The sequence below is a fragment of the Carettochelys insculpta genome, chromosome 9, assembly GCF_033958435.1.
Source record: "Carettochelys insculpta isolate YL-2023 chromosome 9, ASM3395843v1, whole genome shotgun sequence".
NCBI lineage: Eukaryota > Metazoa > Chordata > Testudines > Carettochelyidae > Carettochelys > Carettochelys insculpta.
The window spans coordinates 63,505,523-63,531,604 of record NC_134145.1 but is presented as its reverse complement, the minus strand read 5'-3'; the positions used below and the strand labels follow the sequence as shown (position 1 = coordinate 63,531,604).

The following is a 26,082-nucleotide window of genomic DNA, read 5'->3' as shown; positions in this document are numbered from 1 at the left end:
CCTTTGATATGAGGTACTCCAGTTCACTGACTTGAGCATCAGAAGCAGAACTGCTGCTGAGAGAGGACAGCTAGACCTGCAGATTCCAGGCTGACCACCCATTGCTGGGCCATAGGGAAAGCAAGCCCGAGTGAGTCACCACTGCAAGACTCCAATTTACGTCGTTACTATTCAATTTCTATGGTCCAATTTTTGCCATAGGTGCCAAAGCTCGGCAATTCAGCAGCAGCTGCCACTTGTACACGCAGAGGACTGAGAAGTCACTGGGGCTGCTTGTTTGCATTTCTTGACCTTGGACCTGCCACTGAGGAAGTGTTGAAATGAGTGCAAATTGCTGCCAGTTGCAAGCAGTTGCACACACAAATAGAGGGCATGAAAGGAGAGAAAGCAGGTTGGGGTGAGCCTCCAAAGCCACTTCACATGTTTTCAAAGGAAGTTTTGAAAGTACAGAGAATAATGTGCAGCTGCTGAATTTCAGCACAACTCAGAATGTAGTGAACTTCTCAGCAGACGAGAGGAGCACTGTTCCTGTAAGGGCGAGAACACCTCCTCACACCTATTTCTGCAGAGTTTGGTAATCGTCCGCAAGAGGAGTCTGAAAACACAGAAAGTGAATGAGTCCTTTGGGACAATACTTGTAAGAGCATGCACGATGCTCTGCTAGTGTAAAAATAAATTCCCCCCTCCAGCTCATGGTAGAATAAATTTCCAGTGGATTTCAGTTTCTTCAGTTCCTCCTCTCTCCCTCCCCCTGCAAGGATTTAAAAAAGCATTTTAATCACTCTGGTATCCAGGTGCTCTTTGGCCACGGATATGTTAATAAAAAGAACATCTCGGAGTTTATTTTGACCAGAAAGCATTTCCCAAGAGGGCAACGAAAAACTCAGACAACCCTAGCATCCTGATTTGTTTAAAGGAGGAAAGAGAAAAGAAGCTTACTACTAGAAACCAGAAATGTTTTTGAAGGTTACACATATACCAGAGGCAAACAAAACCAGGCTCCATAACATCCTTTAGTACAGGCACTAACACAATGCATAGTCTCTTGCCATAAAAATCCTTGTTAATGTGTGCGCCACAAAATGTGAACCAATGCACAATTTGTCATTTCCTCAAGAGCAGACTTGGGGCCTGTGATTCTGCAGTGTTGTGGGTTTCACTGAAACTATTGAGCTCATAGTAGAATTGTGTACTTTTGGATCACACTCCCTACTTGCAGTGGTCTCCAGGACGACGTGAAGGACAGGAAATAGTTTAGTAGCTGTTCCTTAAACTTACTCAATAATATGTTATTCTGCTTCCTTACCGAGTTCTGGTGTTGTAATTTTATTGTTGGTTTACTGCAGTAACGCTATATTACAGATGAAATGGTGAAGCACTTATATACTATTTTTAAAGTAACACAGCAGGAGATATTCAAATCCCTAGGCTGTAGACAGATTTCTTGAAGGGCTCAACATTAGCTTAACTACACTCTCACTGAAATCGATGCTAAAGCTCACAAGAGCAGCATTAGGACACTGCTGTGAACTTTAGAAAATCCTTCCCATTAATTCAAGAATAAGTGGATACTTGTAATACATTAGAAAAGATATGAAAGATCCCTGCTTCAGTACGCTGTGTGTGTTTATCTTGTACAAAGCACAGATAAGATGCAGTCATTTGGGACAAGCTTCCAGGGGCTCTAATCCGAAATAGGTTCTACTGTGTGTAGACATACTACTTTGGAATAAATTTTGCTTATTCCTGGGCTTCTCTGTAGTGTAGGTGCATTATTCTGAAACAGCTTATTTTGGAATAACTCCAGAATAAACTGTTCCAGAAGAACTTCACTGTGTCGACATACCCCTATAGACAGAGCTTACTATCTGTATATCCTTCCTTTCTTCCTGACTCATAACCAGTGCCGCTACTGAAAAGCTAGCAACGTGTTTCACTTACTGAGGATTTATCAGGGTAGACACCAGCACGCAGCAGGGAAGCTTTCCAGCTATCCACCTCCTCCTGGGCATCACAGGCCAGCTCAAGGAAGCGATAATCCTTGTAAACGTTCCTAGAACACAGAATATTACACTATAAAATTTGATTGTTGCTAATCTGCATCACATCCACCGTATTTCACATAAAAAAATCCTTCAGAAACTATGATTAGTTGATAGCTTTTGGAAAGGGGAGGAGAGTGATAGTCCGATAGTTACACAAAGGATCTAAACATATTAGTTTCAAGGAATAATGGTCTGGGTGCACTGTAGTTACAGAAACTTTAGACCGCTTTTAAAAATCGGGCTTTCTATGCTTTCATTAAACACTTAGGTACATTTAGAAGCAAGATGCTGCTGGAACTCAGATGACAGACAGTTGTGGAAGAATTGTTAACATAGTTGTATGGACTCTGGCTACCACAGCTGCTATAGCCAATGAAAATCAAGATTAATAATGCACTTGCTTTCCTATAGTAAGTCTCTCCAGTACAACACCAGTTCAGTTTTAGCTTCTGAACATCTTTGCTGGTGGGGTGGAAAAAAAAAAAAATCTCCAAGGCAAATGCATTCCACAGCTATAAAGAAATCGCAGATCAGGGTTGCCTCTAACTTTTTCCATCCATGGGCAGAATAAATTTTATGCGCACTGGGGCATGTACGAATGTACACCACCAGCAGAAACACAGGCTGCCAACTGTGGGTGGCCGTGGGTGCTCTGTTAATCAGCTGGGTGGCACCTGAACCTCTCCTGGGTGATGCCCAAGTGTTCAGCTTATAGAGAGTGCTGTTTCAAACACTTCTCACCCACCACCAGGGTAGAAAGCAGGGCAAGTGCCCACGGCCCCACACCCCATGGGGCATCAAGAAGCAAGATGCTCGGGTTTTGTCTTCGGCCCTGGACAATGGGGCTCAGGACCTTGAGCTGCAGTAACGTACAGATGTCTGCCCTGGGCCATGCTTAGTGAACCCCTGAAAACTTGCCTGCCACCTCCCAGGTGGCCCCAAACCTCTGGTTGAGAACCAGGCACCTATTGTATAGAATTAGTTTAATAATGAAGTCCTACCATTGTGTTTGGGGAGCAGCTCACTGGAAGAAAAGAAAATGAAGGAAAGACAGACGAGATGGGGGTGGTACTTCTATATTCCCCATTGAACTGAAGAGAATCTTCCCTTTGTGGTTTAAGCATTAATTACCCAGTACCAGAGAGGTAGCCATGTTAGTCTGTACTCCAACAAAACAAAGCAGCAGAAATGTAGCACTTTGAAGACTAACAAAATGATTTATTGGGTGATGAGCTTTCATGGGACAGACCCACTTCTTCAGATCAATCTCATTTCACATACAGACTGACATTGAAGTACAGAGGACTTCCCCCCCCGCACCCCCCCCAAAAAGCAATAAAAACTGACAAAAGGAAGGGGTGAGAGGTAGGGGGATGTAAATTGTCCTGTCTGAGATAATTACAAGCATCAAAGGAAAGGAAGCAGTCCTTGCAATGCGTAAGATAGTTGCTGTTTCTGTTCATGCCTTGTGTTAATGTGTCGAATTTGAATATGTACTCTAAATGAGAAATCTCATGTTCTAATCTGTTGTTAAATTCTCTATGTTGCAGCACACACATTCTCAGGTCTCTAACAGAATGGCCCCTCCATTGAAATGTTCACTGACCGGCTTATGCATATTGAGTTTCTTGATGTCTGCTCTGTGTCCATTTATTCTTTGGCAAAGGGTTTGCCCAGTCTGTCCAATGTATATAATGTCAAGGCACTGTTGGCAGATAATAGCATATATAATGTTTCTGGAAGTGCACGAAAATGTGCCTTTGATCTTGTAACTAACATGGTTAGGTCCAGCGATGGTATCCCCAGAATAAATATGCGAAGAAAGTTGGCAGCAGGGTGTGTTGTAAGGGAAAGTTCCAGGATTCATATTACTGTGGCGTAACCTGTGATTGCTGGTGAGAATCTCTCTCAGGTTAGGAGGTTGTCTATAGGAAAGGACAGGCCTGTCACCTAGGGCATTCTGGAGTGTAGCATCCCAATCCAGAATAAACTGTAGATTTTTAATGATGCATTGCAGAGGTTTAACTAATTACCTAGTTCAACTTCTATATACATGGGAGATTAATCTAAACTGGTCCATTAGCCACCTTTTAAGGAAAGGCTGCAAGGTTACCTGAGCTAAATTGTGTAAGGAATGCATCAGCAGGAGCTCAATACTGCTGAAGGATTTGGGAAAGTGTCCTTTACAGATCATTTGCATGAAAATGCAAAGGCGTGTATACGTAATCCCCTGTAAACAAAGCCTGATGGGTAGCACGTGAAGCAATGAGGTTTCCATCTATTGTAAACACCATGTTGTTGTAAAGTCACAATTTAGGCTATCACCCAGTGTAAGAATTGTGGAGTCTCAACAGTGCTTGCAGTTGTTGTGGGGGTACAGGGCAGGTCATCACTGCTGTGTAAGGTATGGATCGCGCAGAGCTCCCTCCATCTGAGCACTGTGAGGCAGAAGGGGTGGGGGACAGAGTGATTGAACCAGCTGGCTGGGAGCCCGTTGGCCATACAGCTGTAAGACTGGTTTGGACTACTTCTCCCCATCCTCAACTGTTCAAAGATAGATCTAAAGCCTGGGGTCCATGGTTATTTTGTGAGAATCCACTTGGTGGATGCTGAGATGCTGTGGCTAGGCCCAGAGCTGAAATCACTGGCAGCTGAAGCCCCATAGAGCTGGAATCACACAGTGGCCGGCGGTGTACCGGTGGGGCAGCTGGCAGGAGCAAGCATGCCACTAGACCAGCACCAAGGTGGTATTGCCTCAGGCTCAATGAGAGAATGCATCAGGGTAATGTGTCAGGGTCTGCATGGACTGGACAGAGTTGTAAGTAGGGCATGTGAAGGTGGACACAGAGAAAGCTCAGGAATGTGAATGGGACCCTTACAGTATTGGACTGGTGAGCCTGAGAAGCAAAGGACACTGCTCAACCCATGTGAGCCGAGACAGTTACTGGAGGGTTGGTTATGAACTCGATGTGGTATTTTCCCAAGCTAACGCCAGGGGACTTCTCTGCCTCTTTCATTAAAAGCTTTTTAATTGCAGCAAGACGGCTTTCCCTCGCAGCGATGGAACAGCATTTGGGGGTTGACAAAGATCATTAACTGACACCAATAACTAAAGGTCCAAAGACATTTTGTATTAGAAGCACTGTCTCTACCAGTATGCGCTGATATGTTTCTGCAATCACATTACTAAAATTAAACTGATGCAAATATTTTATGATGGAAATAGAATATTAATATGTATATAATAATATATAATTAATATATTTATTACTAGTATTATTTTCTATTTACAAACTGTATGGTATCATATACAGAGGATTATACTCCTATAAATTAGAACATAATGTTTTGGGATTAGACAGAGAAGTCATTTCTACTTCAAGGAAAAGTTAACATTTTTTCCTTACTTTTCCCCCCTCCTTCCCTCCAACACACATTATTGTAAAGAATGCGCTGATACTATTGCTTAATGCACAACGAGAAGTCCTGTAGCACCTTGTGGACAGATTTATTGGAGCATAAGCTTTCGTGGGCAAAGATCCATCTTTGCCAGATGCTCCAATAAATCTGTTAGTGTGAAAGGTGCTATAGGATTTCTTGTTTTTGCCTACACAGACTAACATGGCTACCCCTCTTACACTAATGGACAACAACTTACAACGTGCTTGCTTTACTGTCATCTCACAGCCATTTATCATTCTCAGGATTCCTGAACTCCCAGATATTTGTTGCTGTTTGTAAATCCACTGACCTAGCCACTTTCTGGATAATCCCTTCATAGCAGGGTTTGAAGACAGCTCAGGATATCCACTACGCAGGGTTGCCTGAAATGCTCCACCAGGTACAACTCTCACATGAGCACTTTGCTTGCAACTAACATTGCTAACACAGTAGTAAAACTATACGTGAGTTCATTTTCTTTCTTGCACTACACAGTAAAATGAAACCAAGTCAAATCATAGAGCGCTGTAAAGATCAATGAACACAGAATCTACAGACATGGAATTTCTTTGTAATTCTTCCTTTACAAAGAGGACATATTGTACAGGAGTTCTGGTCCGTCTCTTTGCTTCCCTCCCAAGACGGTTCTCTCCCTATTGGTAGCAGCTGTATACCACCCTGAAGTGCTGCTCTTCTAGCCTTCAAATCACTTCCTGGTTTAGTGGGACATGAAGACTCCCCAAAGTAAAATATAAGCCCATCTTGACCAATAAGTAAGAGCTGGAAAAGGAGTGAAGTGTTTTCCTACAGTCATTTTCAACTTTTTATTTAAAAAAACCTGAACATGTGTTCCAAAAATTTCAGTTTTCAGCCAAAAACTTTGGTTTTCCATTCTTCCATGACAAATCAATTTTCTGCAAAAAGCACTTTTCGTAAAAAATGATGTTTTGCTGAAAGCCCAACCTCCTGCTGAAGCCACTTTCAACAGCCCAACCGTTCCAGAACAGGAATTACAGTGGCCAGTGGGCCCACTGTATACGTAAATATATTGTGGTAGGTGTGGTCTACTGGTGCTATGTGTAATCGGAGAGTGGCTTTAGCCCACATTACTACAAATGGTTTGCTTAGTTGCCAATTCTCACTATTTTATCATGAGTCTTGTGATATTTGGTGTTTTTCATTGTTGCCTCAAAATTCCTGGAATCTTGTGGTTCGGGGAGAATCTCCGTTTCCATTAAAAAACAAAAACAAAGCAACAAAATAAAAATTAAAAAAAGCTTCTAGCCCTCCTGGTTGAAGTGATGTGAAGGGCCTGGTTAGTTTTTCAACACTGGGGGTTGGGGCAGAACCCGTTCGTCTAGTTTCTGTCGAAACAGTAATTATACATCATATCACTTTGACAACATACACTTGTTTATGAATCTTCAGGCTCACGCAGTTCATCATGTACATTAAGATAGGATGAAGTCTGGATTCTTTTCAAGCAGTTTCATTCCAGACTGGCAGCAACCTACTCGTTAATACAAAACTTCTTTGACCAAAGCATCCCTGTGTGATGTTTGAGTAGCTTTTATCTTCTGGAGTTTGACCAAAACATCTAAGGGTTCGAGTTTGAGAATTGTATTTAGTATTATCCTAGCAGAGTTCTTAGGCATAACTGTTACAGAGCAGGGAGCATTTATGGTAACATTAAATTAATATACATCTGCCTATAGAATCACAGGACTGGAAGGGACCTTGAACGGTCATCTAGTCCACTCCGCTACACTCACAGCAGGACTAAGGACTGCTGAACTCAATGTGGGTTGTTCCAAACCACTGGCATTTCAAAACTCCCTCAACTGACTCCTGTGCAAAGGCTGCACTGTAAGTCTACTGCTACAAAGACGCATATACATCAGAGCAAGCAAATAAAAATGCTCTCAAACAAAGAAACACAAACAGATCTAACAAATGGGAAATGGAGAAACTGACCCAAGGTGAGAGAAAGGTCACAAAAACAATCACTGCTGTTTGAAAGAAAATATAAGACCCAAACTAGCTGAGCTGTACTGGGCACAAAACCAATGTCAACACCACAGCCCAAGGTTAACCAAAAGGTGGTCATGCAGAAACTCTGACAAAACAATGGAAGAAACCATTCAAGTGGGATCATATTCCTCTCTGCCTGTGAGCGTGGGCATTGCCTATGTGGAGGGGAATGGTATGGGACCTATCAATACAGCACAGTGAATAGTACCAATGAGAGAGAATCTAATGTCGTTTAACACAACACGCCTGCGTCTGGAATCCTAACGGTAAATCTTTCTGTCACTGCACATGCTCAGTGGGTTAACCACAGTACCATGCACACCAATATTCCAGTCACTGTTTGAGAAGCCCACCTCCCTGGCTGATCCACTCAGTGCAGGAGACGCCCCAAAACCTTTAAATTCATGTCATGCAGATGGAGGAGTTCCACCCTTCTAGAAACCATCTAACATACGTTTTTGACTTAACAGTTCCCTCCAGAGAGAAGCGAAGCGGTAACTTGTATTAATGCCTTCCGCTGGTACCTTGGGTGATTAAATCTTCCACTAATACGAGGACTTTAAGGTGGTGGGGAAGGAAATGAAGTAGTGGTGGAAAGCACAGTAAAGGAAACAGGAATGTGCACATGTGGCTGGTATCAAGGTCAGGGCTTCTGCACCTGAAGGATTCCTGTGACACCCACCCCAACTGTTAATGGCACAGAACGTTCCATCAAGATACCTTCCATAGAAAACTGTTCTGAACACCGCAGGGGAAGATCTTAAAGTTGCCTAAAGTATTGGCAGCAGTGTCCAGGGTCATTGTACAGTGGTCACTCTGTACATTACAGAGTACATTACAATTAACATTAAAACATTACAATAGTCAATTATATAACTTGCTGTCGGAATCTGCCATTTCTCTGGAAATTCTTTCATCCTTAGAACTTCATATCTAAGGCAAAATTCACACATATTTAAGGGCAACGGCTGTATAATTTCCATTTCACTACTATATGCGTATCAACTTATTAATTTGTGCATAGACAGCTGTTGAGATATAATGATAGGCCTGCTATACCTTGATGAGCAGATGAGCTCTAAGTGGCATGTAATTGTAAGAAATATATAAACTATGCAGTAATACCCCTCAAGTTAGATTAAAAGGATTCATTTGTCCACACTCCTAATTTTGCACACTTACCATGACACACATAATGAGAAATTACAGAGCAGGAATGTCTGAAATATGCAGTACTGTGTTCATAAACCACCAAGGCACTGATTCTGGGAGGAAAAAAAAAAGCCCATCCCACTGTTTCCACACCCTCCGAACCAGAAGAGTCCCACTGAAATCAATGAAACAACTCACAGGCTTTAAAGTTAACTATGCGGTCTAGGACTGAGCCCTCAAACAGGAATGGTTGCTCTCTGAAATTATTGTGACTTCCTGGGACTTTTTGTATTTATTACAACATAAAAGAATTAATGTTAAAAGTTGAATGTGGACGGAACCCACATTTTTGGCATGAAAAACTAAAAAGTTGAGTATACTGAGTATTTTCAATTTTTAAAAAAATGCCATAAAAGGAAAAAAAATTGCCTACAGGATATGAGTTTCATATGCAGCCATGTAAAATAACAGAGCTCTAAACAGTCAATGAATATACACATCCACCACCAGCGTTTTAGACACGAACTCAAAGGAGACTCGACACAATATACTCGATTTGAAGTGCGCTTTCCCATATTATTACACACACCTGAAACTCCACAACAGTAATTTTTAAACACAGGCAGCCAATTTCTTTTTAAGGGAATGAAATAAATGCAATGAAGTTAAGGCTCTGCCAATATTTTCTTTATGAAACCATCCATCTGCTGTGAGTTAGCAGCAATGTGTGACTAACATTTTCAACCAAGGTGTGCCATTTCAGCTCATTCCACTGAGCGTGTATGTTAATTAAAATGAATTACACGTGCCTCCAAAATGTTTTCTCTTTCCCTTCATTACAGAAGATCCAAACAGAACATCTTTGAGACAATACTAGGAAAGAAGTGCTTAAGAGCTCTAGTCTACAAATCACTTGAGTACTCCCATTGAGGTCTATTGATCTTGTAAATTACCATATCTACTAAACTCATGGGTAAAATGAACAGAGGAAAATAGTATACTAATCAAATCAATTTTCTAGAATGATATTAGTAAAGCGTTAAATATAATCAGGAGATGGATAGCTCAACGGTTTTAGCATTGCTTGTTTTGAGCACTGGTCTGCTAAACCCTGAGTTGTGAAGCCAATCCTTGAGGGGGCTGTGTATGAAGCAGGGGCAAATACATTTTAAAACTGGTGCAGGGGTGGGAATATAGCTCAGTGATCCAGGGTTGTGAGTTCAATCCCTGAGGGGCCATTTAGGGTTCTAGGGTAAATCAGTTTGGGGAAAAAATGGTCAAGGATGAGCTTTGTCCTACGAGGGCAGAGGACTGGACTCAATGACTTCTCAAGGTCCCTTCCAGTTCTACGAGATACGTATGTGAACTCAGCCTTTTAAGAGTCCGTTGTTTCTGGACAGGGCATTGTTTGTTATAAATCACACCTGTTGGTACAGTAGTAATAATTAGCAGAAAACATGATTTGCCCAACAGCATTCTGCTTATACTAGTCTAATGGCAAGTAGATTCAAACTGGAGAAAAAACTTAGTTATTTCCTAAATCGAATCCCTATAGAGAGGTTTGGCAGAATTCAGCTGTTTAAAATAATTGAATTGAGAATATAATTTTTTTCAATTTTTTACTAATTTAAATGATCATTTATGCAAAATTACTGGTTTTAAGCATTTTTAAGTTTAAATCTATTTAAACTGTCTTAGTTGTGGGAAACTGGAGGGGGGCAATTATTTAATGTAAACATATTCTGAGATTCCAATAGCTTAAGTTTTCTAACTCTTAAAACAGAAATTGCTGCCAGCACATGTCAAAATATACAAAGGAAAAGCTTTAACTCAAACTCTGATAATTTTTCAAGCTGCATTTTTCTTATTCTGTCTAGCTGTGAATTTTGATTATTGATGGAGGTTATCTTTCCATTGACTTGTGTCCATATAAGGAAACTGACATTTACCCATAAAAATCCAACCCTTTCAAACCTACCTATATCTCTCTTAAATAAACAAATGAGCACACATTGATTACTGAATCTAGTTCCAGGTTGTCACAGAATATTTTTCCAGCAATCAGTTTAGTTCACTGACTCAGCTACTTTTTGACAACTGCAGCAAAAAAGTTGTTCCCCATAAGCCACTAAAAAGATCTTACTCCTTGGTAGGTGCCCATAACTCTACAGGTAATGAGAAGCATCTCTTTAGCTAAACACACACAAAAATCTATTTATGATGATTTTAGCATTGCTACATTTTCCTCTTAAGAGCTTTTTTCCTCTGTGTTGCCAATCCTGAGACCTCTATGCTGGTCTTCCCTACCTGCAAAAGATGTACTTGACTATTTCCCTTGAACAGTGATATAAATGAAAGGACGGGTAAGGCAGACCACTAAGCTAGTGAAGCGCAATCACAGCTTAAAACTCATTTGTTAAATTGGATTTCTTTGAACTACAAGGGCTCCAATACTGCAGTGAGCAGAATCCAGAAGTTCGCCGTCGTTAACAAACCTCAAAAAAGCCATTTTCTGGATAAAATTCATCTGGATGTTTTTAATGCACTCTCTCTCCCTCATTGGTAACACCAGCTGTGTGGCTATGACAGCTCAGCCCCTCGCTCTCCCTGGGGCTTGGCTTTCTTGGTAAATCAAAAGCAGTAACATACACCTCAGCCTGAACTTCCTACCAGAGCTGCTAATGGGGTGGGACTCAAGAGGCGTGCCATCTGTAACATCGCTTTCCCCCCGAACATCTACTCTACAACTCCCCAAGTCACACGTTGCCTCCAGAAGACCCATTCTTTTATCTGCATGTGGCATTTCCTGTACCATAGTCCTGAATGGTGTTCATGGCCCCCTGAGAGTCTTCTGGAGTCTGGAAAATGCTTCCCCATCTCTCCTGAAGACAATTCTCCAGACTAATGAACGAGTACAGCACCATTCCCTAGAGTCAGTCAACTTGCCACATGTGCATACGGCAATGATGGCTGAGGGATGAGTCAGAACAAGTTCTCCTGTCTGCCCTTGCTCATCTCTGATTAAGCTCTCCCATGCCTCCATGGGGACGATCTGCAATGTGGCCTATTCTCCTTCAGCAGTCACCCAACACTGCCACGGGCATCTCAGACCACACAGCTTCAGTTAGATCATATAACTCTTGATAGTCACAACCCACGTAGAGACTGGTGGCTCACCCCATCATCTGGGGAAGCATCTTTTTGGTTTTTCTTTCAGCATTCCTAAGACTATTCTCCAGGATGGCTCCTCTACCTTACCATTCATTCCTCAGACGCTTGAGCCTACAGGCAGACTGCCTTCACCAGAGTACACCAGTAGCTGGTTCATCAGACCCTCTGGTATCTGGGTCCTCTGTGTGAGTCTGCTTAACTACAGAGGAACATATCTTGTGCTCTGAACTTGCTGCTCCATGCATGTACCCCGCTAAAGACAGCCAAGAGGGAGGAAGAACCTGACAAGGACATTTGGTTTCTTCTAGCGTGGAGCTAAGGGAGAGCAGGCAGCTGTCTTCATTTTCCTCTGCAGGGCAGGGAGAGACGGAGGGAGCCTCTCTCTACTTCTGCCACCCCGGAGGGAGAGGGAATCAAATAAGAGAACAAAGCTTCCTGTGGAAAAAGGAGGTAGATAAGGGATTCCCCACCAGACAATTCTTGCCCTCATCTGGTGCTGATGCTGCTCCCCCTACTGGTACGTAAGGGCAGGAGCCACCAAACAATTCAGCCAGTAATGAGCCCTCTTATAGTTCCAAAATCTCCCTCCTGGTGTGCATCCCTTTTCCACCAGACAAAGCAGGGGTACGAAGAGGGAGCTGATCACCCCTACATTCAGGAAAAGACATGGAAGGAGAACTCTCCTGCTTTACAGTGGAGGGGAGGAAGACACATTCCTCACACTCCACCTTATTCAAAGCCCTTCTGATACCCTAGCTGGAATTAGAATAAATTGCTCCTGCCACAAGGAGTCAGCAGAAATTGCAGCTGCTTAATGCAAGGTTAGAATACCCGCCAATAAAGTGAGTCAATGGAGGAGCTCTGCCTCACTGTTAACAAGGCCAAAAGGGTTATTTTAAGGAGGCACAGGCATAAATTAAATAAAACAGCACCAGACTGATGCAGCAAGTCCAGAAGTACCAAGACTCTGAAGTGCCACTCCTAGAGGTGCTGGGGCTTAGCCCGTGAGCCCTGACACAAATGAAGCACTGACTTACACTAACTGGAATTCCACAGCCATTAGCAAGCTCAACAGAGACTATGATTGCTTCCCACCATTAACTAAAGACAGCTGGAGCTGTTGCACAGTTCCTAAACGGAGGCACATTTGCGATGATAATACTTGAACCAAGCTAAAGCACTTGCCTGAAGGAAAAAATAATATCAATCAGCAAATAAATTTGACGGGAAATAGGTGGGGAGTGGGCAAAGCCTTTGCGCTGAAATCCTAGAAGAAAAGTAAACTTTCTGGGAAAGACGGAATTATTTTTTGTTTGCTCTTGAACTTTGCCCAGAAGCCTCAGGCTTATTCATCAGTGCAGCCGTTGGATGTGGCCCTACCCTTTGTGAGCTTACGATTGGATGGAAAATCCTCTCCCTGGCTTTATTAGCTCTGCTTTTGACCCAATGCCAATCAACTCTTGTGAAATGGGAGAGCCAGTCAAACAGCAGATTTTGCAGTATCATACACTCTACTAGCCCCAAACACATTTCCCTAGCTAAATTAAAAGGGACCCTATACAGCAATATGCCCTGCATGCGGAGTTTAGTAGTACATATGGTTTGAACATGATATCCCCCTACAGCATTTACCCATTATTTGGTTTGGTGAGTGCACCGTCAATTTCTTTTTCCCTCTGGTTAGGCAATGCTACTCAGAGAAGGGGCATATTCCTTCCAGGCCATGTCAGTCATTCAATTTTAATTTAGAAAGCAATCAGAAAGGAATTTAAATGTATGATTTCACAACACAAAGTGTTCAGAAGTGGAAAAAGTATCCAAAAAGTTACTTGAGTAAAAGTACATCTGCCGGGGGTGGGGAGGGGCAGAATTTACTTAAGTACAAGTCACCAGTGTCCCTCTGGAAAACTACTTGAGTGAAAGTACACACACCCACACACCACATCTTGATTGTACTCACGTATGCAGAAGTGAAAGCAGCTGCACTTTCACTCAAGTAACTTTTTGGGTACTTTTCCACCTCTGGTGTTCATACACGAACAATTGTGTTTCCTTTCATGTGAATTTATCTTCTCTGTGAAATGAACTGAGTTCTCCTTCATTACCAAATCACATTTGATTTCTGTCAGAGAGAGCTGCTGACTTCTGCACTACATCAAGGTGAGAGAGATCCTTAGTTTCCTTACTCATCTATCTGCCACCTCCTCATCCAAGTACATTTATCCTTTTCAGTGAATCTAGGATTTCCCCATGTAACTGTATTTCACAACTGGGGAGGTTTTCATAAATGGAAAAAAATGCAGTATGCATAATCCAGGAAGCTGTTGAAACGTACAGTATCAGAAACATATGGCTACAGGAAATACCTTAGCAGTAAGAGGCTGGAAAGGGGGAGAACACTCTGCTAGAAAGCACTTTTTTCTAAAAGGAGACTTTGCTTTAATAACTTCAATATTTTGAAATGCACAAAGTGCAGTGCACAAAGCTTGGATGCTGCTTGAGATTAAGGAGGGAAGTGGGACACAGAATGACCCACTTGAGATAATGGAACATCATAGTTGAAGCTTCAATACCGTACTTTGATTATCTATATCTTCAATACTGAAACCTTTGGAATAACAGAAACCCTCAAGAGGTCATGTTTTTACAAAAGCTGACTTCTTTCACAGTAGCATATGAAAGGAATGACTAGAAATGGAGTTTGTTTTAGACTATTAAAAAAAGTGAACAGTGCAGACTCTCACCTTTAACACTTCCCTGCAAAACAGAACGTACATATGAACTCTTCACAAGCAAGGCACTTTAAAATAAAATGAGAGCCATTATAGCAGGGAATCACTGAATACTAGAACTGGAAGCAACCTCGGGAGGTAATCAAGTCCTGTCCACTGCACTCATAGCAAGATCAAGCACCACCTACATCATCACTGTCAGGTGTATATACATATACATATATAACCTGTTCTTAAATATCTCCAACAATGGACAGCCCAGAACCTCCCTATGTAATTTATTCCAGTGCTTAACCACCCTGTCTTCAGGAAGCTCTGGAATCTAAATCTATCGCATCCAAGACCTTCCACCTCCAACCTAGCAAGGTGGGAATGGTACGGGGGGTCATAATGCCAATACATGTTCATGATAACCAAGCTAAGAACTTCTGTGTTTGATCATTTCAAAGTGTCAACACTCCACAATGCTGCTGCAAGGTACAGTTCCTACTGTTAGACATTAAACCAAAATAATGCTCAATTTGAGCACAAGTGAGATTTTTTAGAAAGATCAAAGGAAAATCAGCTGCACTGTGATAGCAAAGACATTTCCATTTTAAATATAGTTTAATAAAAGAATAGCCAGGAAAAAGAAGCCCATTTCTTCCTGTTATGGAATTCTGTTTACAAATTGTATTTACAAGACATTATTCTGGCATCTAACGCCTACAGCGTCATGTCCTGTTATTCCCATATATAATTTCAGAAAGCCCTTAATGCAACTTCAGAATGCAAGTTGGCACAGCTGAAAGCTAAGTGGTCAGTATCTCCAACAGATTCTAGACCTACAAATCTGAAATCCTCAATCGACAGTCTGAGAGACAATCTAGGGAAAATATATCCACATGGAAAATCCATCTGCCCCTCTTTTGGGAACTGGGAAAGGTAAATGGATTTAGTTTCTGTTTTTCACAGCCCTTTGCCAATTCATATTTAAAAATCACAAACAATCCATAACTATTAGCAAAACAAAAGAGGAACTTAACTCCTCCCAACTCAGGAGCTGAACTTCATGCCTGCCTTAAAAATATATTCCTATGCTCTGCACAGACTCAATAAGGTTGGCAAGGAACCAACACTACAAAGTTGTCTTCTGTGACTGTACTGTGTGCGTAAACAGTTAAAGTGCATTTCAGCATCCACAGATCATTTCTCTTACATTTCAGAACAACTTTTAAAAAGGCAGGGAGGGAAGGGTGAAATAAAGCTTTAAAAAGATTTCTCCGGGGTCTAGAAATGCAAATGGTCTAGTGTTTTAGCTCAGGTTCCTAATTAATTTCCAAGTACATAGTCTGAAACAGAATACGAACATACGAGCAAGCCCAATGGTTTACCAGTTGTACCACTAGCCTTTGTAGGGCATTCAAGTGTGAGACTTCCGCTTAGTTTCTCAGGCCGGAGGCCAGCAGCTGGGAGTGATTCAGAGATAGCAGGCAAAGCCCTTGAGAGAGAGAGTCTCAGAAGTGTAGCCGTATTAGTGTGTTGCTTCACAAAAAACAAACAAACATAAAAAAGCAACCGACACCCCCATAGTCAGTACAGTAGCACCTTAAACACTAACAATTTATTAGGTCATGAGCTTTCAGGGGTAAGATCCCTTCGTGAGATTTGGACAAAGCCAATGAAGTGGTTCTTACCCACGAAAGCTCATGACCTAATAAATTTGTTAGGCTCCCAGGTGCCACAGGACTGTGCTTGGTGGCGGTGAAGTTACTCACACTGCATTTTCCAGCAATCCTCTTTTCAAAAAATCCAGTTTATGTACTGAAATGCTATAGCCCCCGTTGAGCCCACTGAGAACATGGCCCCTCCCTTTAGAAAGAGAACCCCATTTGTATCTTGTGTGTTTTAGTGTTCACCTTTTCCTTCTGTTTTGTAAATGCTAGTCACGAGTTCCTGCTTTTTAGAAGCACAGCTCCATAGGGCTACAAAACTTTCACTGCTCTTTGCTAAGAAACTGGAGACTATCTGGAAAAGCATCAGGTGGAACATTACTGAATTAAGATTTGAATGAATGAGGAAGACAGGGGAATCTCATTCTTTCATCCCTCACCTGTTTTGTTTTGTTTTTTAACCACCTACAGTGACTGCTGACATATTTTTGCAGTAGAAATGAGAGATCAATTTGGTTACTATAACTCTACTGAATTAAATGGAGCTTGCCCACTTCAGCCAGGATCTGACTAACAAAATAGAAAAGTCACAGATGTTGAGGTAAATCTTGGAGAAGGTCCAGCAACACAAAAATAGGATAGGAAGTGCCTCCATTACTCATACCAAATAACAAAATTACTAAGCAAAGCCTTGCGTTCACACCATAAACAGTGAGAAACGTGTAAGGATGCTAACGTTTGGTGGCTTGCCTCAGGAGTAAAGCAATAGCACAGAAGGAGATGAGCTGAAAGCATTTAAGGGGGTTAAATTCTCATATTACGTATACACCAAAATCGCAGTCATTTTCAGTAAATGGTACGTTCTCAGACCTGACTACACCACACTGGCTGGCACCTTCTCTTACCTTTGCTCCGTGTTAAACAAGGCGAAAACATGCTTGCTAGACATGAAACCCTTTTCCACATCCCGCACTTTCAGGTTGTCCAAGGGAAGCATGTACTTTTTTTCCTTTTCCTGTTAAAAATAAATACAGTTATAAATCCTGCAATACATTTCAAAGAAAGCTAACATCAGCATGCTCTAGTTTAGTTAGACATTTTTCTGTGTATTACCTTGACACCATCACTGTTACCAAAGCCTAACAGAATACTGAAACCAACTCTTACCCACAGTTGGGTGAGCGTGGGGGTGGGTAGGGTGGCACAGCCCTTCCAGCTTTTCTTTGTTAGTTGGAGGAGAGAATGCCAAGGGCCCAGAAGCCATACAAATAATCAGTTATTTCTCTTGGTTTCAGTAAATATTAATCAGATTATTTATGACAGAAGACTATTGTAAGAAAAACAATACAGGTTGAACACCTCTAGACTAGCACCCTTAGGACCTGACTGGTGGTGCCGAACAAGAGAATTTGCCAGACCGCAGAAGGTCAATACTGTCTAGCAGCATTACCAACACTTCTGTTGCCTACTGGGATCTTAGAAGACATTTGGGGTAAATTACAGCTAAACAACAGCACAGAACACCGAGAGCCAGGATCTGTGGTTATAAACAAACTTTATGGGACCGCGGGACACTTGGGCATACACATACGAAGTGGTCATCCAGCTAACTATCATCATGACGGATTATGGACGTTGCTGTATAAGAGAGTTTCAGCCTGTATATATGAGTTAAGCAAGGCAACAGATAATACAGGTAAATGACAAAACAAACTAACGGCCTGTGTAACAGCAAGCATAACCAGCCCAGTTTCCCGGGCGCTGGCTGCACTCTCAGATGAGGCTTCACTTGTCCCACCACGAGGCCAAACTATAGACCATCCGTATGGGGTGTTCTCCTCTTACAGCCAGAATCAGTCTTCAGCTAACCACTCCCTTCACTGACTGCCCATGCTTCTGGCTCCTTCCCAGTCTGTAAAGCAGGTTGGAGGGTGTTGCGAACCCTCATGCCAGTTCATCAGCCCCAATTTGTTCCCCTTGATTGGAGCAGACAGGGCAGGGGCTAATTATGTGTCCTTGCTCCAGCGCCCTGCTACAGGCTACGATAGGTAGTGCTCAAGAACGCCCACAATGAAATAGGGCTGTTTCTGTGTGGGTGGCTACAGGCACATCTACACTGCAATTAAAAACCTACACCTGACCTGCAGCACGGGCTCATGGTTCTCAGGCTAAATGGCGGTTCAACTGCAGCGTAGACATTTCAGCTTGGCTGGTGCCTGAGCTCTGTGACCAATGTTCCCTCTACTCTTTTCCATCCACATGTGGATTTTTTCCATCCAGGTGTCGAACAAATTGTTACGTGCGCTGAGATATGTGCACCACCAGGAGAAACAGCCCTGAGCTGAAGGCACATTGCTAATCAGCTGGACATTGATGAACTCTCTCCTGGGTGGCCCCACAAGCTTGAGCATTTCCCACACAACTTACATTGGAAGCGCAAACACACTTTAGCCAATGCCCTGCAGTCAATGTAATTTTGCAGAATCCCTGTGACATCTCTGTTGAATAGAGCACCTGTTAGATGGCTTTTGAAGTCAGGCACAGGACTAAGAACTAGTAGGGCTTCACACTATCTGCACCTCTAGTAGACTTCCTGTGTGAGCTTGGGCAAGTCACTTGACCTCTCTAGGCCTATTTTTATACCTGTAACATGGGAATGAGCTTTCTCTACCTGGAAGCCATGTTGCAAGGCCTCATCCTGCAGTTAACATTTAGGTGAAGTAAATCACAGTGCAGACAATGACAAGTATGATACCATTAGGGTGATGGGACAGGCAAACAGTGCTCAGAGGCAAACTCTTCCTTCCTTTCTCTTTCCCACCTCTTGCTTGGGCAGGTCAGTTAAATGGTGGGGAGAAGAGGTACCTGGGACTCATGAACCTTGGCCTCAGACATGAAAAGAGGAAGAGGAAATGAGTGGCTAATAAAAGAAACACCTGCTCTGTGGCCCTTCTTACACTTGACAAAGCAGAGGGTTTTACAGTTAGACCAGTTATAGTGCAGAGCTACTTTCATTGTCTGTATGGCACAGTCCCACAGTAACAAAGACATTATAAAACTGCACACTGATGTAATTCCTCCAGACACATCTATCATAGCATTTAAATAAACATCCATTATTTAGACTGCACTCTACGTTTAAATATATCCCAAAGAGTTTCCAGACTGCTTGACCATCGTCTTTATAGGCTATTTTTATCTTCCTAAACTAAAATCGGCAAAGCATCTCCACAGCTCAAGCTGCACAGATAGATTTTACATTTATAGAATCACAGAATCCTTGGGGGGAAGGGACCTCAGGAGGCCATTGAGTCCAGCCTACTGCCCAAAGCAGGATCAACCCCAACTAAATCATCCCAGCCAGGACTTTGTCAAGCCAGGACTTAAAAACCTCTAGGGATGGAGATTCCACCACCTCTCTCAACAACAGGTTATAGTGTTTCACCACCCTCCTGGTGCAATAGTTTTTCCTAATATCCAACCTAAACCGCCTCCACTGCGACTTTGAGACCATTGCTCCTTGTCCTGCCATCAGTCACAAATGGGAACAACCTCTCTCCATCCTCTTTTGAACCCTTTCAGGAAGTCAAAGGCTGCTATCAAGCCACCATTTGCTACATAAGGGACTTCCATTTTACTTCAAAAACTTTTATTTGTTGTAGGAAAACATAGCAAGCAAGCTGGTGAAGGCCACTCATCTATGTAGGCCTGACACTGCTCCTGCATACAGTTGAAAAATACATAACTCAGCTAGGTAGAAAATGAATTAGAGGCCCCATTAAAAAAGACAATGCAAACATGAAAATTTTTACACTTATGAAAAACTGTGGCAAAACTAAAATACTTGATAGGTTGCAAATGCCAGGACCACATTTCTTCCACCTACTCATCTCTCCTGCCTCCTTCCCCATACTGAGCTACAGAAACAGAGCCAACTGTTGAAAGCATAAAGCCAAAATGCCAAACTTGTGATAGATGAGCAGATCCTTTTACCCAAGAGCAGCATAACACTGGAGAAGGTCCGTGTCACTTTATTTTAAGGTTTAAATTTAAAAATTGCCTGTTGCAAATGCTGGAACAGTGTGTCACTCCTCACACCGGTTCGCTAGCCAGAGGAGTGAAATCTGGAGAAGCAAGCCCTTGGGACTTTCTGGTCATTCTTGCCAAGTGTTTGGCGTCTCAAAAATGAACAGGGAACTTTCTACTATCAGTTTTAGTGGAACTGGTGGGATGTTGTTACGAGACATGCTTTGATGAAAATTAAAAAGCTGAAATTTACCTGAGAGAATTCTGAAATTTCAGCTTAAGTTTTCCAACCAAAACTTTCGGTTTCAGTGCCTCATGAGAGGCTGCAGTTTGAGTGGCTCCTGCCCTGTTCCCCTCTGAGTGGTGCTCCTGACTGGAGTACATCCCCCAAAATGCACCACAGTCTCTGCTCTTCCTGACCTCTCAATGTACCATCAGAGCTCTATAGCTGAAGTGCATTACAGCCGATGTGGTCTAGCTGTGGGGCAATATTACTTCTTATACTTTACGTTGACAACCAGGTGTGGTAAATTTGAGGAAAAAATGTGCATGATAAATAGCATGCATCTTTGTGACAATGGCACTGAGGAACAACTGCACAATGGAAGAAGTGAATCTTTAAAAAGCTAAACTTTTAAAACAGCTCCATAAAGGAAAAAAATGAATAAACTGTACCAATGGGGTTCAGGCTCCAGAAGGAAAGGCAGAACGTTAGAAGAAAGAAACAGAGGATGTGGAGTGTTAATCTCTTGTATCCTCAGTGCACAAATCTAACTCCTTCCACATGTGACAGTCTGTTATCTGAACTAAGCACAGAAGACATGTAACTGGGTCTATGAATTTCCTCGGGAGAAACATCACTACTAATCCTCTTCCCATATGAGAGTGGTCTCTGATTTTAGCCTGGAAGAAGTAATAAGCGGAGGCGGACACGTTTGCCAGTGTTACATCTCAAGTGCTATCAGAGGTGAGCAAACTTTTTTCATTTGGCTCCATTTTTTGTCCCTGCAATTCACAGACCCCCACCCCAACCTGTCTAATGTAATCCAAACAGATGGAAATTTCAGTTATGCTGATATAAAAAAAACTTTTCGGCCTGTGTAAGAGAATAAGTGTGTATCATGTAAAAACTTCATTGATCAGCACCTAACTGTGAATACACAGACACAAAACAGCAACCTATTTCAACATTTTTAATGAGTTGGATGAGCGAGACCCAGCAGACGATTGTGCTGTGCCCTCCTTCTGAAATGTCATGCCCCTCCTTCCCACTTTGTGCACCCATTAACATAGATAGCAACACCATGTTAAGATTTTAGAAGAAATGTTAAATTGCCTTTTCACATTCCAGCTATTTCACAGTTTACAAACGACATGTCCCTTTTTATAAGACTTTCTCAATTACGTGCATAAAGTTATAGATAAAACTTCACTTTCATTTTCCACTTCTCCCTTGGAAAGCTATCTGTCAAAAATTCTTTTGGTCTGTGGATATATTTCAGTTTCTGTGAAAGGAAACCTAGAAAAGCTCAAGTTTAAGGAGCAAACATGTATTTTCCTTGTGTAGCCGTCAATGTATTCCGAGAGAGGTCATACTTACAAATTATTTTTCCTGTGTGTGGAACCAAATCCTTTTTACTGAAAACTAAACAAAGTATAAGCATGCAATTACATAACTTTGCATAGTATCGTTTGAGTAGGATTTTCCCAAGTTAAAAGTGGTTCATGGCATGTACGTTGTTCTAGTTGCTTATCATTTAGAGCTTTCAGACAGCAATCAGTTTCACTGTGGTGGAGGTTACTGCAAAATGCATTAAGAAGTTCACGCCTGTGGCAATGGTCACCGAAAATATTTGGGAAAGCATCCCAGTACTATAAGACTTTTTCCAGACATCCAAGAGAAGCTCTGGTATGACTGAGCTTCTGGTCTCAACATATTTTTTTGTAATATAGCAGGAAGATATTTTTGAAAGGTACAGTTCATGAGGTTTTTTCCTTAGACAACCAAGGTGCCTGAGCCATAGAAAACATTAACTACTGAGAGACAAGATAGCTTCATCCTTGCCTTCATAAAAGCTCCAATCTGATCAGATAAGGGTTTAAAACAGTCATTTTGTTTTTCAATTTATATCTAGTCATCTACAATTATCAAGCATATCCTGATTTCTGCATGTCAGAGAAAAACTACTGTGTGATCTGAGAAGGAAAAAGGTATGACCTGTTTACAGTCGCCACTATGGGGGAGTTCAATAGCCTGGAAAATACACAGCTTGAAGGATGTCCCCATAGGAAACTACAAAGCATTGGAATAGGCCCACAAGCAAGATTTTTTTTCTTGCATATGATGATATCTTTCAGCTACAAATAGCATAAGCAATCAACTCCTTAGGCTGTGTCTCTTTCTAAACAAAATAGTTCAGAATCTGGTCAACTAAGCAAGGGACCAACTAAAAGGAAAACTACAGTGGGCAGGAAAATTTGAGCCTCTAACTTTGGAGACAGGTTGTGCAGGAGAAAAAGCCACTCTTGCCACTGAATGGTTCTTTTGTAAAAAGAGACAGGATGGAATCAATTGCTTTGCAAATGTCTAAGATTGAAACAACCCTTAAAATCACTCCCCCTCTCAGCAGTGATGAACTTTCTATGAAGTAGCAACCTGACCTGAACAATGAATGGTGCAGTAATTTAAACCCGATTGTCTTCATGACTGTGTCACTCAAGGTATGGATGTCAAATCTTTCAAAAAAAGCAGGACATTTTAACATTAACCTTTATAGACTACACTGTTCAGCACATTGACTTAGTCTCTCTCTGTCATTGCACAGTATCTTGCAAAATAGGGCCTTAATCCTGACTGGGGTTTATAGTAAAACCAAGAACAAACATTGAACGGTAGGAGTGTGCAGAGGAGGACATCCCAAGTATGAGTAAAAAGGCAGAAAAAATATTGACAGAACACCCAGTATAATGTAGAAATGCATCACCCTATTAGGAAAGACTTTAGGATGTCTCCTTATCCCTCTATGGTCCTTTTCAGGACAACATTTATAGGGTGTCAAGTACTTGAAGGTCCTTGGAGCACACTGGACAGCTCTCACAACCACAACTTCTATATGCACCTACTTCTGCAAGTGCGAAAAGCTGTGGGTGCAAACTCAGATGATTCTCCTACCACAGGTTGAATCCATGGCCATTACCATTTGCATAATGGGAAGCACAATCCTATTTAGAGACTATACAGACTGCCAGCCAAACAGAGCAGCTGGGAGTCATCCAGACGGGGTATATGATGTGACAGAGACCTGGCTGCTTCTTTCAACTGGCATTTAAATGGTTCTCTGAGTTTGTTTCACGCCAGACATGCTACAGGATCTCCAAATCCAGCTGCGACCATGAGAGTCGTCAACGGCAGGATGGTCCACGTAGTCACTGCTGTCTTAAAAATATTTCCTGCTGGACGGATGATGGCTTCATCTTGCTCTGGGACAAGGCGGCTTTGAGATAAACTACATCTAGCAGGACTCCACTTCCCCTAGGCTACGGTTACACTAGCAAGTTTTGCCAACAAAACACCGGTGGAATGTCCACACACAACATGTGTTTTGCCGACGAATCTCAGCACTTTAGCTGGCAGTGTTCTGCCTCTCAGACAGATGCTGTTGACAGATTCTGTCAACAAAAATGCTGTGTGGATGCTCTTGGGGGGGTTTCTCTCAACAGACAGGGGATCCAGAACAATATACAGCCCTGTCTTTTGTTCTTTCGAGTGACTGTTTTGTAGAGAGAGCAGCCGGGAAGTCCAGCCACTCTGCCGGGAAATCTCTTCAGACAGTGACTTCTGTCAACAGATTGCTGTAGTGTAGTCATAGCTTTAATGTCTGTGGCAAGCAGGCTGGGACTTCAAACTGTAAATGAGACATCTGCCATAGTGCTGTATTTGGCCAGTCATCAAAATAAAGGAACATACACAGGTCAGTCATGACAACCAACCAATATTTTTTGAAAACACCAACAGACAAAACCCACAATTTAGAGATTTCTTCCTTAGCTACATATCTGAGATGCACACAGGGATACCTCTAGTGGAAGGAGTGTATGTAACCTTTGGTAATGAGCACAGTTTGTAGGCGATCACCTGAGGAGCAAAGGATGCAAAGAAAAGCCACCCACCTCATAGTTGAGAACAGATATGAATGCACTAAGCAAATATGCTCAAACATCAAGACACAACAGGTTAAAGAGGCAATAAACAAATGTTTACCCAACTGCAAAAAATGCCAGTGCATTGAGTAATCACGCCAAAGAGTTTGTACAGCTGATGTTCCCAAGGAAAACACGTTTTGAGGTGCCAACAAACTATATGCCTTAGTGTCAAGCAAAGCCTTTGAAGAAACTGGTCTAATTGTTTTAAGTACCATAGAAGGAAAAAGGGAAGCTGGAAAATCAAAATGCCCAAATCAAGCCTGGAGAGGCTTGGATGCAATGAATGGAAGAGTGACACAAGGGTGCTGGATGACTTTGAAAAATGGGTAACAACTTCAAAAGCATCCAGATGACCGAAAACCCAAAGTCACCTCAAAATGGGGCTGAGATATTTCTGAAAATTTTACCCATTAAGAACAAAAATAGGCTTCAGGACCATAGCCACTTAATGTCCAAACACAGCTCCTGTAGAGGCTCCTTCAATGACTGCTACCCATGAGGAGCTGACTGGGAGGTTCTAGGCACAGAGTTAGTAACATTTATTGGCATGCCACAACTAGCATTTATGTATGTTGGAGGGAAGGGGGTCTCTCAGGCATTAACCACCATTGCCTCAAAGCATTAACATCTGAGGGAAAGATAAACCAGCCCCTGCTTGAGGGGAGGGGTGGAATGTGACACAACACAAAGAACAAAAATCTTGTTGTGGTGGTCCCTGAGGTATACAGCACCCCGTTCCAATCCATCTCAAAATAAGGGTCTTGTCATTCCACACCTTTTTTCATATTGCCTCAGAATCAGACTCTCACCAAAGTTATCATTTCTCATTACAAGACTTCTAAACCCCATCCCAAGCCTCCCCTGCCAAAACTTTCTTCAAAAAGCAGATCCTTTTCATCCTTATTCGCCTATACATTTATACTCTCCTCTGGAACCCCCACTCATGCATCTGATGAAGTGGGTCTTTGCCCACGAAAACTTATGCTCTAAAACATCTGTTAGTCTATAAGGTGTCACAGGACTTCTTGTTGTTGTTCTTCGATTTCTGCAGCAAGCTCCTTTCCCAGTTCAGCCTAAATTTCTTTTTTGGGCTGTGTTGCTTGTGGAGGTTCACAGACAGAACAGACTGAAGAGTTTGACTGGCATTCACAAGAGAACTTTCTCCAGAGGTAAGAATCTTCTACCCAGTAGCAGAATAGGGACTATAACCTAGTTCCAAGCAGAAGCTCTGGAGCGAGGAAGAATTAGCAGCAATTGCTTAATCACTTGTGTTGAAATGTACTGTCATATAAACTCATCATCAGCACAAGACAACTGCTAGGTTTTCCTCTAAGAAAACCTAACCAATAGAGGACTAAAATCAAAGGCCTGTGCAGATGTGTATCACCCATAGAAACACACACGGCCAGCTGTGGGCGCTCTCCTAATGAGCTGGATGGCATTTGAATCTCTTCTGAGTGGCTGCCCAAGCACTCAACTTACAGGGAACACTGGTCACATGGAGATCTTCTATCATGTACTGTGTAACTCACAACGTAACTCTCAGCTTGAGCAAGACTTACAGTGCCACAGGCTTATTAAATTATTGGGTTTATCTAAGGAGTTAATGAGCAAATTCAATCCAACTGC

At 42.1% G+C, this 26,082-nt stretch overlaps 1 protein-coding gene across 3 annotated transcripts in view; it reads right to left on the bottom strand.

Annotated features, from left to right (window-relative positions):
- The window catches only part of DNM3 (dynamin 3), a 209,824-nt gene that overhangs the window by 65,352 nt on the left and 118,390 nt on the right, over positions 1-26,082 (bottom strand). For all 3 annotated transcript variants that reach the window (XM_075003530.1, XM_075003531.1, XM_075003529.1), the window contains 2 exons: positions 17,130-17,239; positions 1,942-2,053 (listed from right to left, as the gene is read on the bottom strand). In XM_075003530.1, the coding sequence (XP_074859631.1) occupies positions 1,942-2,053; positions 17,130-17,239 (222 nt within the window). The remainder of the gene's footprint in view (positions 1-1,941; positions 2,054-17,129; positions 17,240-26,082) is intronic.